Here is a 14,699-nt window from a genome sequence, read left to right as displayed (position 1 = left end):
AAGACAATAATGAACACTGAACATCCAAACCCCAAAATCAGTCTGACGGGCACAGTGTACAAGGTTGTTACTTCCACTGCCCTGTTCATTCTATTTCTACTAATGCATTCTACAAATGTGCTAAGGCTATAGACTTTTATCCAAATCTACAAAACAATAACTTAGTTTATACTGTAAAATATGAATCTTAAAATCTATTCATTATTTAATTTAACCTACTCATTCATCCATCTAATTAATTCAATGATATCTTAAATTCTGACTCTAAAATAATGTAGATTAATCCAATATTCCCATGTTACTAAGTTTTACAGATGTGTCTCAAAATGTGTCATGGGTGGCCTCTCCTTAAGTGGTTAATTCTAATTTTCTCAACATTCTGTGACACATGATGAGGGCTTACAATATTTTTAAGAAAAAGTCTTTTAAAGACAGAATATATGTGCATTTCTAAAGAAAAGTCTTTTATGTTAACAGACTCTACACATCAAAAAAGTTACACAGATGCAGCACTATAGACAATTTACTTGAGAAAATTCTCAGATAATCAAGATATTCCTTTGACATGAACCATTTGAATAGGGCGTTAGACAACTTACTTGAGAAAATTCTCAGGTAATCAAGATATTCCTTTGACATGAGCCATTTGAATAGGGGGTTAACTTTTCTCTGTAACATGACCTTAATCTACTCTATCCTAAATACATATGCTGGTCAAGGATACAGAGCCTCAGAACACAAGTCAGAAGACATGTGCCATGTTCTCAACATGGCTTTTGGTTCTATTAGACTCTGGGAGGCTCTCTGCTTTCTCAGTTTCAATGTACACGTATTTCCAAGTTACTAATAACATCTTCATTCTAGACACGTAAAGGGAAATTAGAAGCATTGATCTTCCCATAAAGTAACTAAAACAAAATATGACATCATACTGGGTACTAAACTAGGCCTTGGTAAACTCAAGTGATAATCTCAGCTCTATGCTGCCACAAGAAAGTCACTTAACCTCTCTGGGCTTGAGTTTTCTTATTTATAAAGTAGACACTGGACCAGACAATCTCCCAGCTTCCCCCTGCTTGTACAACTTTGCTGTACTGTTCAACATAAACTGAGCAAAAGTACTCAGGGCATTTCATACTTAGCTACATAGCTTTTCCTCTTGCCTAGGCAAAATGTGTTTACTCTGATATCTAGTTCCTGAGATGACCAGCAACATTTCGAAGAGAGGAGAAAAGGGAACTCTGTTGCCCAACCATGCACTGGCAATGAAGTAGAACTGCCAGGTACATGTGGGTGCATGCAAGCACATATGTGCACATGCCCATGCAAGGATATGACTAGCATGGAAACCACATGTGCTCTCTAATGTGATCCAAACTCCTATCCAAACTCTTTTAGATTAAAAACTTGCAGCAAGTGTCAGTGGTAATAAAGCAATTACAATAACCATACTTTAAACTTATTTCCTTCTATTTCCTTAGCCAAAAGGAGTGAACATGAGATGGTTCACTGTGACAGGCTGGGCGAATGAGCAAGCTGTGGCAAACAACTGAAGTTTCTAAAAAGCCAAAACAACTGTTGAGTCCACATCAATGAATTCAGTTAGTCTTACCTTGGCAAAACGTGTTGTTAACCCGCTTATAACCTGGTAGGCATTCCATCATTTGGTTGTATCCATGATAAGCTGTAAGGGAAGAAATGCTTTGTTACACACTTAGTTTATATTCTTACAATCTTAGACTATTATAAGCGACATCTGAAGCCATTTAAGGCATCAGCAGACTTACTTATTCATTTATTAATACAAGAAACCAATACCAATGTATATCTCCATAATTTCTTTCCCATTCTGCTTATTTTTCAGGATACTTCTTATTTTGCAATAAAGTCCCAAGAAGTTATCAGTAAATCTTTATTATGTTAACTGAAACAATCTTGAGATTGTTGTACATTTTCTTCTCATTAGTGATTACATATTTCCATCACAAAGCATCTATTCCTCCCCAGTGATGTGCTTCAAGGTTTGGATTTTCTTATCCATTGTAGGTAGGGTTACTACATGTCCTGGAACATTCTGGGTGATGTCTGTTATTCCAGCAAAGTTAATTAACAGTACTTTACTCCCCAAAGTGTCCCAGTTTAGACAATAAATTACACACTCATCCTAATTACTGGCTCGGACATCCTAGTCATGAGATGATTCTTACTATTATGAACCTGAGAAGAATAGGCAGGTGATGAGAGGAAGTCAGGAAATTAAAAGGGCTGCACTCAGAATAGGCAAACAATACAAATGTTGCAATCACCAACTTCTCAACAAAATCCTATTTCCTGAGATTCTGATACTCTTGAGTGAGACCTGAGAGACCACCTGGCACAGTGGATGCAGCCAAAGTTCTGGGATGTGGCAGAAGTGGGTTTCAAATCCTCTTCCTATCAATAGCTGTGACCTTGGGAAACAAGCCTCTTGGGTTTCACACAGAAATTCTATACAATGAGGGTAATTCCCATCTACTGAGCAGGAAGAGTACTTCCGCAGTTTAGAGAGAATTCATGAAAAATGCCTACCACAGGGCCTAAGTGTGACAAGCACTCCCAAAATGTCAAATGCCATTGCTATGTCCTGCAATAAGGAATTCTATTAAGAGAATACTACACCACAGAAAACAAGCTATAATCAAAATGGGATGAAAGATTAGACCACTAAAAAGACTTGAAAGAGGAGTAAAAGGGGAAAGTAGAAAATAAAAAGGGAAATTTTCTATTAAAACATAAAATTATTTCAGCCTCCCCATATGAGCTTCATCTGTCACCACTAAACGAACGGGGTGAATATGTACTGGGGTGTCCCTCTTCTCCTTCAATTGTTTTCTTTGCTGTATTTCCTCCCTCTTCAGACTCCCCCAGATGACTAAAAGAGATCAGAGTGAGGCGTCTGGGAAAGGCAAATTAAAAGAGGGGAGATAAGGGCGTGTGGGAGTCCCCCCATTCAGCTCCTTGGCCTCACGTCTGTCTTGTCCCATAGACCACTGGAGCACGCTTCCTGTAGAGATTGTGGGATCTCTGGCTGCAAATTCCTCAAAGACAAAAGAGATGGATATTAACTTGTTTTATAAGTTTCAACAGTCATCTACTTCAAGGCAGAGAGCCAGACCAGGCAATCTCTTACAGTCCTCCTCAGTTTAGGATTTTATGTTCATTTTCTTCTCAAAAGTTTTAAAGGACAAGTGACTTGTTCATGCTAAGCACATTTCTAATGGGTCACAAACTATTTAATGAAATCATTTGCAGATTTAAAATTAAGTTTTCACGGCAAAAACAAAAAACAAAAAAACGATCAACAACGAAAGGCCGTTCTGTATGTGGCTAAATAAAAACTTCAAATGTTAAATAAAAGCCACTTGAAAAGTAAAGTTTGAACTAGTTTGAGTGAAAAAAACAAAAAAAAAAAGAGGTGTGGAACACAAAACCATAGCGGAGAAAGCCAAGGAAAGTCTGCTTCCTTCCAAACTGAACATGATTTAGAGAGGAGTCCCAACCAAGGAAAGGAAAACTTTATAAATGACACAGGAAGAATGTGACCCTGAGTGTGTTTCTTGGGAGTGAGTCACATAAGACAGCACAAACAGAATAAATGTCAAGATGTTAATAGTTTACTTCATTCATAGTCCACATTGCCCTCCCTGAAGTGAAAGCAGTTTCTTCAATTTTATACATTAAATGAGCCAACATATGGATTTATTTTCATCAACATGTAGTTAAAAGTGACAAACTTTGCACGTTCACATTCAACTAAGTCCTTATCAAGATCAAAATATAGAGCTCACAAACCACAGAAATCAATGAACTCATCTTAGATAAAAATGACCAATTCTAGACAAAAATGACAAAAGGTCGAGAGTGGAAGTTAGGGATTAAAAAAACAAAAAAAGACAGTAGGAGTCGCTTTACCTTAAATGTCTATCACGTCCCTGCTACTTTGGGGTTTAGACACGAGAGAGAAGAGAAGCAGCTAAGCAAAAGATACACAAAGAAGAAGGTAAATGAAAAAGAAAAATAAGAAAGATGGGGAAGGTATTTAATATTAGAGAACATAGACTTAGCCCCAAAACAAAGTTCTAGAAACTAACTTCCTTCATCCTTAATCCTTCGACCTAGCAGTGGAAAACATATCATCCTCCTCAATATTCCTACAGACAGACAGACACGGTAAACAAAGAAGAGGCAGGTTTAAGGAAAAAAAAAGAGGGCAATGCCTTTTCAACGTTTTAGCTATAGATTCCTGTTTAATGATCCATAAGACTCAATAGTAAATGAAAGAGCTGGGAATCGAACTCAGGTCTACCTAACTTCAAACACTAAAATTTTTAAATCAAACCAAATGTATCATAGCGATCCCTTTGGTCAGGTTGCCAAAATAATTTTAAGCAAATGGATCTTCCAGTGAGGATGAACCATCACACTCAACCTACTTCCTGGAAATTCACATTGCAAATGATCATCAAATCAGCTTAGAACATCTACTTGGAAAATTCTCTCAGTACTGAAAATGTCCTTATTTACGTGGATTATTTTTGTAAATGAAGAATTCATTAATTATGAGGAACTTTTCACTAAAGTTATTAGAATATTATATTCTAATAATATATTCTGGATATTAGGAAACAGTTATCCAGAGTTAATACTACATTGAAAAACTAAAGGTACAAATTATTGTTGGTAAAAGAGTATTAAAAAGGTGTAAACCTGATTTATTCAGATCAATATGTTCTGAAAAATACTTTAAAAACAAATCAAAGCCTGGGGGTGTTAATACAGATTAATGTTGCTGAGGTCTGTGACAGCATAAAACCAGTGTTAGAAAAAATGGGAAAGAATTGTGTCCTAGTGATTACAAGTTTCTCTTTTACAAATCAACAACCAACTATTTCTCCATTTCAGCTTTCCTTTTAATGACATTTGAAAACCGATAACATAACAAAAACTACAACATACATTGTGGATATTAATAAAAATCTCATTTAAGGAATTTAAACTTAGGAAATAACAACTGCACTGACTTTTTATAGGGTTTGAAACATTTATTCACCATTTTAAAAGAGATCTTATTTTCTCTTCCCCTGAGACAAAAAGTCCATTTTAGCTCATTACTGCTTAAGACTTTTTTTCCCCATAAATAATCCAACTAAAGAGGATAATTAATAACTGTGCTTATTACAAAACAATTGACATGAAAACTTTTTCAGACTTGCAAAGTTTCTGGAAATGCATATTATAGTACTACATTCTAGAATTCAGTAAGAGAGTTATTTGAAAGTCTAATACTGCCTCATCATTAAGCGAGTAATCATAAAAAACAGATATGCTACATTGACCTGCAAAGGAGTGAGGAAACATTACTTACATGGTTTCTTGGGGCATTTCTGGCATTTGTTAAAGCCCCAGGAGGTACCCACAGTTCCACAGCAGTCCTCTTGCTTTGAAAGGCCAGGGAGCGCTTTGCCACACTGCAATGATTAGGTGTGAAATATGAAGGTTAATTGAGTGCAGGATGCCCAGCCCCAGAGCACTGCTGTACCTCACAGTCACACTATAAACCAGTTCCCTTGTTATCGACACAATTAGAAAGGAAAAAAACTGTAAAACTTGGAAAGAAAATACCTGGACAGAAATCAATACAACACAAAAATGAACAAGTACATTTCCAAATGACAGCACCTTGGTATTTCCAGTCTAAGAAAATCTGTCACTGCTCAGAGTACTTTATAAAACTTACGTTTCCAATGCCTATTTTTCTTAATAAGAGCCTCATAATGTATAAGATCAATATAGGCTTTTTAGATTTTAGTTGTATCTGTCTGTTTAAATCTCTTGTGTGGATCATCTGGGAACAGAACTCTAAGGGTATGGCATGTGTGTAAAACGTGAGAAGATGGCACAGGTCCCACCTACAAGAGGCTTCTGATCTTCCTATAACCCCAAGGCCTGGGCACTGACAGGACAGAAGAAACAATTACTGGCTGGGCCAAATCAGCTGTAGCAAAGACGAAGGCTCCAGGCAGCCAAGTGTTCTGACCCGGGGAGGTCAGCCAAGCTAGGAAGGTGCCAGCATGTTTAAGCAAGACCGGCTTGAGCACGCAGAAGAGCAGGACTTACAGGCTACTGGTGCAACACGGTTGTCCAGTGTTAAGACCAGGTAAGACTCCTGGTCAACCATAGGAAGTGAGAAAAAGCTGAGAGGCAGGGGCCTGAAGTTAGACCACCTCAGTGGGGCAGGGAAGTGCCTAAGAAAACAGATCCTGCTCTGTGGACCTATCCAAAGGCCAGCCTGAGGGGAGGACCACCTGACTCTCCACCCCTGCTGTGCAGGCTAACACACCCCACATTTTTGTCTCCTGTGTAAACGCAGAGCATCCAAGGGGTTATTCTGACTTCCTCTGCCTCAGTCTCTACAAAAATCCTCCCAACAGTTTCCAGAGTTGTCTTTCTAATCTGATCCAAAATCTGATCACATTACTGATTAAAAACTTTCACTGACTCTCCATTGTCTGAAAACTGCACACTCTGGAATGATCTATAAGGTCCTTCCTATTCCCACCTGAGGCAATCTCTTGTCCCCATCCACCTCTATCCTGCAGATGTACCAAAGGGCTCTTTATTTTCTGAACAAACCACGTCCTTCCAAAAGGAGCATGTCTCCTTTGAACACCCTCTCCTTTTTTCTTTCCCAGAACAGACTTTATTCAACCCTTGACATGTATTAATAGCTCTGAGAACCATCACTATGAAACCTCCCCTATCTCCTTAATTCCAATGAGTTCCTCCCTCCTTTTTATCCCACAGCACTGTCTATATAGTCTACTGCCTCTGCGATGCATTTCTGTTAAATGCATATGTATCTTATGTTTATATTCCAGTACACAGTACATGTTGCAAATGCTCAGGAAACGCTGCATGAAGAAAGGAACAAACAACCTAGGGAACTAAGGAACGAGCTAGTTGTAGGCCATCCAGGCAAGCAATGGCTATATGAAAACCAATGGAGGTATCAGGCATGGTGGCTCACGCCTGTAATCCCAGCACTTTGGGAGCCCGAGGCGGGCACATCATGAGGTCAGGAGATCGAGATCATCCTGGCCAACATGGTGAAACCCCATCTCTACGAAAATACAAAAAATTAGCTGGGCATGGTGGTACATGCCTCTAGTCCCAGCTACTCAAAAGGCTGAGGCAGGGGAATCACTTGAACCCGGGAGGCAGAGATTGCAGTGAGCCAAGATCGCACCACTGCATGCCAGCCTGGCGACAGAGAGACTCCGTCTCAAAAAAAAAAAAAAACAAAAACCAAGAAAACCAATGGAAGTTTAGCATCCATACCTCAGGCTAGTGAGCAGTGTGTGGTGACAGAAGGTCCAGGCAGGTGGTGGTCCTCAGAAGGACAGCAGGTAGTAGTCACCAGTCACCTGGCAGGCCTCCAGGGACAGCGTTTCTTTCCCGCCAGGTCCAAGCATGCAGCATTCTGATTAAGGCTCTAAGTGACTACATATCCAAATTGTAAAACAAGACCAAACCACAGAAGGCCCAGCTAAGTTTTAGTTACATCATAGCTTTGATGTTCTAAGGTTTCATTATTTTTAATGATTTCAACAGGATGCTGTGTGCTCTCCAACAGCAGTATATGATAGTGATTAAAAATGTGACTCAGGAGTTAGAGAGGCCTGAGTATGAATTCTGACTGTAGGACTTCTTACACGCATTATCTTAGACATTTTCCTACCCATAACATAGATTGCATAGTAGTATCTTTCTCACAGGGTCATGAAACATGAAAGAAAAAAGGCACGTGCAATGCTGAACATTATAGCTGAGCACTTACATGTGTCAGGTATGATTACCATTATCATTACTATTATTATTATAGATAAAAGCTCCCTACTCCAGATGTCCCATTTGAAGTCCCTAATGTTTGTTGGATTCCCTAGGGAGTAGAAGGCGTGTGAGTGGAGTAGATTGTAAATGGTCCTGTCAATCAAACAAGTTAGTCTAATTGCCCTGTCGAAAGTACCAGACTCCATAAGAAATGACCCTGAGACAAAATGAATTTCCCTAATAAAGCTGGTGTTGAAGACATTTTGAGTTAAGCAAAAGTAGGCATACCAAAACAACTGCTTTTTTCTTTTAGATGAACTTGAAAAAACATGTAATTCTGGGGAAGGCACTGAAAAAAGCCCTAGTGTAAGTCAGTAAAGCCCAAGACCATCACATCTCTTGAAACCGGGGCAGTAACTCCTGTAGACACGTGACACGCATTCCTTGAGATAAGGAAATTCTCTCATAAAACAACACAACTGGATAAACAGTGAGGGACGTTGTGTGCCAGATACCAACGCACTGACTTGGAGAAGTCTGTTTGAAGACAGGGCTCTCGGCGAAGTGTTTAACCACGTGCAGTGAAGGAAAGTCCCCGAGGCTGGAACAGCGGTGGGGCCACAGATGAATAGTCTCAGACATGGGGGAAGACTGGACCAAAGGAAATATGATAAAGTGGTAGGTGGGTAGGTAGTCCCAGAGATGGCGAAACAAACATGCATCCGCATGTACACACAGAGCGGGGAGAGGAAGAGGGAGAGACACATCCGACGTGAGAACAAACGGGAACCTGAGAGAAGACAGGCACATACTTAGGGCTGGAATCAGGTAGTTTCCATACTCCTTGAGCTTAATCACAAAACATGTAACCCTGAAATATGAAGGACTGAAGGGAGGAAAGGGCAACAATGACCAGGCCTAAGACTGGGAACAAAATGATTCTGTAAAAACACAGAGGTCCCCACTGTTGCAACCTGGCTGCCAAAGCGTGCTTAGGGTTTATTTCCAGTTTTATAAAATTGATGTAAGACACCAGTTCACATCATATACAGATCATTCTTGTACTGGACTCTTTAGGTTCGTCTCCTAATCAAGCAAAACACTCAACACTTGCTGATTTTATATGCTCAAAATGTTCGAGGCAGTTAAAATCCAATTTTCACCTTGGATTCCTAGAATGTTTTATTGGGTAGGGCAAAAATAAATCATTTTTTCTCAACCGGGCCTCCAGAAAGGTACAAGGTTTTCATTACATGATTCAGGCCGCTTTATCCCATGGCTTTGTTTTTGCAGGTCCACGGCCAAGAGCAGCATAAGCCATCCAAATTGATTAAATAAATGGTAGTATAAGTGGTACCACAACGCTGTGTGTGTCTTGAAACTGGGTCTGCACAGTATAAGAATAAGCTACAAGAGATGAAGTCACAGTTAAAACAAGACTGAAAGTTCTCCATATGCCTTTCGGTTATTTAACTATGAAGAGGCTTCGATGTGCATCCAGAAACTTCATCTGAGAGATCTTTGTGGCCATACTCAGAGTTCTCACCCAAGAGATCACTGAACACCACAGGGTCTCACCTGGATGTAAGAAATGCCTAGAAGAAAAGAAGGTAGAGGAAAGATCTTCTCTCTCCCACACCAAAAGACCACACTGAAGAGAATCACATGGAATAGGATGAGATCAGCATTCAGAAAATCCTTGTCTATGACTGCTAGGTTCTGCTCTTTGGTGAGAATAATCACATGGATATAGGCTCACGCTAACTATATTTTTACGCACAGATTGAGGTGATGTTTTACAAGTTAAAAACACACACGGAATTCCTCCTTTGTGAATTATTCACTACCTTCACATGGAAAACTTCATCATTTCAGGATGTGTCTTACAAATAAGCAATCCTGGAGAAATGCGCTAAATTTACAACCTGATATTTAGCTAAGTCAAGTCCAAAACAAAAATCCTATCAGGTCAAACAGGCTACAGTGCCTCAAAAAGCTCACACAACCTTGGGCTGCAGATTAACAGACACTACAACCCTACACAGCTGTCCCAGGATTCCGCCCATGCATGACCTAGCTGAAGCACTGCAAGCAGAGAAATGAACGTTCTGGCAACCAAGTCCTGTGAGGATCAACCGAGGAAAGGAGGAATGGTGAGACTACGTGCAGACATGACAGCAGTGTTCAGATACCCTGAGCAAGAGGAAGCCTGTTGTATGATAAAGGTCCAGGTTGAGGATCTCTGATCCAAAATGCTTGGGACTAGAAGTATTTTAGATTTCAGTTATTTTCAGGTTTTAGAATATTTGCAAATACTTACCAGTTGAGCATCCCAAATCCAAAAGTGCAAAATCTAAATTGTTCCAACGAGCATTTCCTTGGAGTGTTATGTTGGTGCTCAAAACATTTTGGATTCTGGAGCCTTTTGGATTTCAGACTGTTGGATTTGGGATGCTTAACTTGTATTGGCAGGACTAAAGGCTACAAATTGTAGAAAGAGTGGATTCAACCTCATTAAGTGGAAGATCCTTTCAACAGTTAATGCTCCTTAAAAATGGAAGATGCTGACTTCACTAGGAACTGACCATGGAAAACTATCTCTCAGGGATGCCCAGGATTTGAAACAGATGACCTTTACAACTTTTGCAAGGTCTAAGGTTCTGTGGTCACTACATACTGATGAGTTACATTATCCCATCTAGGAAATACAAGTTACTACACACCACAGCAGAACTCAAGTGTTTCTGTTGCTCTCACATCTATAATAGGACTGCGTCTGAGCAGACGGCCTCCTAACCACCTCCTTTTGTCTTATCTCCTCCTCCCTCATTTCCACATCTCTAGAGTTGCTCATGCTGCCTGGGCCTCTAACTTCAGGACTTATACAAATAAGGCAAAAGAAAGAAAAACAAACAAAGCTACTCCCAGCCCTGATTCACCAGTACACTGGTCATGATTCCTGGAACATTGAGTGCATGAAAATAACTTTTCAACCCTTCTTACGTGCACATCTGTATGAACCCTGTGATTCAGATGGTAAGGCTATTCAAGAATCATTACAATTATTCCACAAATATCCATGTTACTGCATTTACAACACAAAATTATTATAAGCAACAGTGAAGAAAAACTTTTAATTTTGAAGCTAGTTGTCAAAAATTACAGATCGTAAGGTAATGCATGCAGTCTAAATCTTGGCCTGATTGGGAACACATACCTTTAGACTTTAATCTCATTTTTGAGGTAATACTGTAGCACTTCCCTAATATTCAAAGTTGGGCTGTGATCACAGTCACTTTTACATCTCCCTATCAATGTGAGAGGAAAGATAGTTCAAAACTTATCATTTGGTAACCAAGGCTTGCAATTTTTGTCAATTAAAAAGTCACCACTGGAGTTGCTTCAGAGCTGAATGATGATTTGAAGAGATTGTGATAGATGGTGGAGTATGGTTTCATAAGGTTTTAGAAGATTTAATTTTCAGGTATTACAATGGCTGGTACCTATAGTACCTGCAATGCACCTTCATTCAAAGAGTGTTTGCTGCACTGTGCAGAGTCCTGGGGAAGGAGAATCCAGCAGTAGTGGTAAGAAAAGAGTGCTGGACTGGAATCATCAGACTTGGACTGAAATCCTGGATACTTCTTACTAGCAGTGAGAAGTTCAGCAGATCATCCAACCTCTGAGTCAGTAATCCTAACCCCAAGGATTGTGAGATTAAATGATACTTATCCAATCATAGATACTGGGACTCCATCAACCCCTGTGTGGGGATTAGAAAAGGGCAGCTCTAGGATGTGACCCGCACCAGGACATAGAGTTTGATGAGCAGAGCATGGGCTGGATCCAGGCTCCAATCATCCTCCCTCAACTGGTGTCTGGTGTGGGTAAAACCTACAACCAGCATTAAAGTACTGGCCATTTGATAAACTCTCAGGACACATTTATTAAAAGTGTTCAGATATTTATCTATTAAAAGGGCCACTCCATAAAGATAGCCACATGTCAGGAACCCATTACTTAATCTTACTATTTAAAACACTAAAAAATGATAAACTGAAATACTCTTACGAACTGTCTTCATTACATGTATATAACTCATTTTATTATGCTATGAAGGACTATTATACAATGAAGTATAAAACATTTTAAGTTTGATTTTGGCTGTGGGTTTGTCATAAATAGCTCTTATTATTTTGAGATACGTTCCATCAATACCAAATTTATTGAGAGTTGTTAGCATGAAGGACTGCTGAATTTTGTCAAAGGCCTTTTCTGCATCTATTGAGATAATCATGTGGTTTTTGTCTTTGGTTCTGTTTATATGCTGGATTACGTTTATTGATTTGCATATGTTGAACCAGCCTTGCATCCCAGGGATGAAGCCCACTTGATCATGGTGGATAAGCTTTTTGATGTGCTGCTGGATTTGGTTTGCCAGTATTTTATTGAGGATTTTTGCATCGATGATCATCAGGAATATTGGTTTAAAATTCTCTTTTTTTGTTGTGCCTCTGCCAGGCTTTGGTATCAGGATGATGTTGGCCTCATAAAATGAATTAGCTCTTCCTGTTGAATTGATCCCTTTACCATTATGTAATGGCCTTCTTTGTCTCTTTTGATCTTTGATGGTTTAAAGTCTGTTTTATCAGAGACTAGGATTGCAATCCTGCTTTTTTTTGTTCTCCATTTGCTTGGTAGATCTTCCTCCATCCCTTTATTTTGAGCCTCTGTGTGTCTCTGCATGTGAGATGGGTCTCCTGAATACAGCAAACTGATGGATCTTGACTCTTTATCCAATTTGCCAGTCTGTGCCTTTTAATTGGACCATTTAGTCCATTGACATTTAAGGTTAATATTTTTATGTGTGAACTTGATCCTGTCATTGTGATATTAGCTGGTTATTTTGCTTGTTAGTTGATGCAGTTTCTTTCTAGCATCAATGGTCTTTACATTTTGGCATGATTTTGCAATGGCTGGTACCAGTTGTTCCTTTCCATGTTTACTGAATGGGCAAAAACTGGAAGCATTCCCTTTGAAATCTGGCACAAGACAGGGATGCCCTCTCTCACCACTCCTATTCAATACAGTGTTGGAAGTTCTGGCTAGGGCAATCAAGCAAGAGAAGGAAATAAGGGGTATTCAGTTAGGAAAAGAAGAAGTCAAATTGTCCCTGTTTGCAGATGACATGATTGTATATTTAGAAAACCCCATCATCTCAGCCCCAAAATCTCCTTAAGCTGATAAGGAACTTCAGCAAAGTCTCAGGATACAAAATTAATGTGCAAAAATCACAAGCATTCTCATACACCAGTAACACACAAACAGAGAGCCAAATCATGAATGAACTCCCATTCACAATTACTTCAAAGAGAATAAAATACCTAGGAATCCAACTTACAAGGGATATAAAGGACCTCTTCAAGGAGAACTACAAACCACTGCTCAGTGAAACAAAAGAGGACACAAACAAATGGAAGAACATACCATGCTCATGGATAGGAATAATCAATATCGTGAAAATGGCCATACTACCCCAGGTAATCTACAGATTCAATGCCATCCCCATTAAGCTACCAATGAGTTTCTTCACAGAATTGGAAAAAACTGCTTTAAAGTTCATACGGAACCAAAAAAGAGCCCGCATTGCCAAGACAATCCTAAGTCAAAAGAACAAAGCTGGAGGCATCACGCTACCTGACTTCAAACTGCACTACAAGGCTACAGAAACCAAAACAGCATGGTACTGGTACCAAAACAGAGATACAGACCAATGGAACAGAACAGAGCCCTCAGAAATAATACCACACATCTATAGCCATGTGATCTTTGACAAATCTGACAAAAACAAGAAATGGGGAAAGGATTCCCTATTTAATAAATGGTGCTGGGAAAATTGGCTAGCCATAAGTAGAAAGCTGAAACTGGATCCTTTCCTTACTCCTTATACGAAAATTAATTCAAGATGGATTAGAGACTTAAATGTTAGACCTAAAACCATAAAAACCCTAGAAGAAAACCTAGTTGATACCATTCAGGATATAGGCATGGGCAAGGACTTCATGTCTAAAACACCAAAGCAACGGCAACAAAAGCCAAAATTGACAAATGGGATCTCATTAAACTAAAGAGCTTCTGCACAGCAAAAGAAACTACCATCAGAGTGAACAGGCAACCTACAGAATGGGAGAAAATTTTTGCAATCTACTCATCTGACAAAGGACTAATATCCAGAACCTACAAAGAACTCAAACAAATTTATGAGAAAAAAACAACCCCATCAAAAAGTGGGCAAAGGATATGAATAGACATTTCTCAAAAGAAGACATGCATACAGCCAACAGGCACATGAAAAAGTGCTCATCATCACTGGCCATCAGAGAAATGCAAATCAAAACCACGAGATACCATCTCACACCAGTTAGAACGGCAATCATTAAAAAGTCAGGAAACAACAAGTGCTGGAGAGGATGTGGAGAAACAGGAACATTTTTACACTGTTGGTGGGATTGTAAACTGGTTCAACCACTGTGGAAAACAGTATGGCGATTCCTCAAGGATCCAGAACTAGAAATACCATATGTCCCAGCCATCCCATTACTGGGTATATACCCAAAGGATTATAAATCATGCTGCTATAAAGACACATGCACACATATGTTTATTGCGGCACTATTCACAATAGCAAAGACTTGGAATCAACTCAAATGTCCATCAGTGACAGACTGGATTAAGAAAATGTGGCACATATACACCATGGAATAATATGCAGTCATAAAAAAGGATGAGTTCATGTCCTTTGTAGGGACATGGATGCAGCTGGAAACCAT

General features: G+C 39.4%; 1 protein-coding gene across 14 annotated transcripts in view; it reads right to left on the bottom strand.

Annotated features, from left to right (window-relative positions):
• Positions 1-14,699, bottom strand: part of LTBP1 (latent transforming growth factor beta binding protein 1) — a 444,991-nt gene that overhangs the window by 175,807 nt on the left and 254,485 nt on the right. For all 14 annotated transcript variants that reach the window (XM_038006776.2, XM_038006775.2, XM_038006780.2 and 11 more), the window contains 2 exons: positions 5,405-5,507; positions 1,613-1,684 (listed from right to left, as the gene is read on the bottom strand). In XM_038006776.2, the coding sequence (XP_037862704.1) occupies positions 1,613-1,684; positions 5,405-5,507 (175 nt within the window). The remainder of the gene's footprint in view (positions 1-1,612; positions 1,685-5,404; positions 5,508-14,699) is intronic.

The sequence above is a fragment of the Chlorocebus sabaeus genome, chromosome 14, assembly GCF_047675955.1.
Source record: "Chlorocebus sabaeus isolate Y175 chromosome 14, mChlSab1.0.hap1, whole genome shotgun sequence".
NCBI lineage: Eukaryota > Metazoa > Chordata > Mammalia > Primates > Cercopithecidae > Chlorocebus > Chlorocebus sabaeus.
Note: the sequence above shows the minus strand (reverse complement) of the source record. Positions and strands in the feature narration are given on the sequence as shown.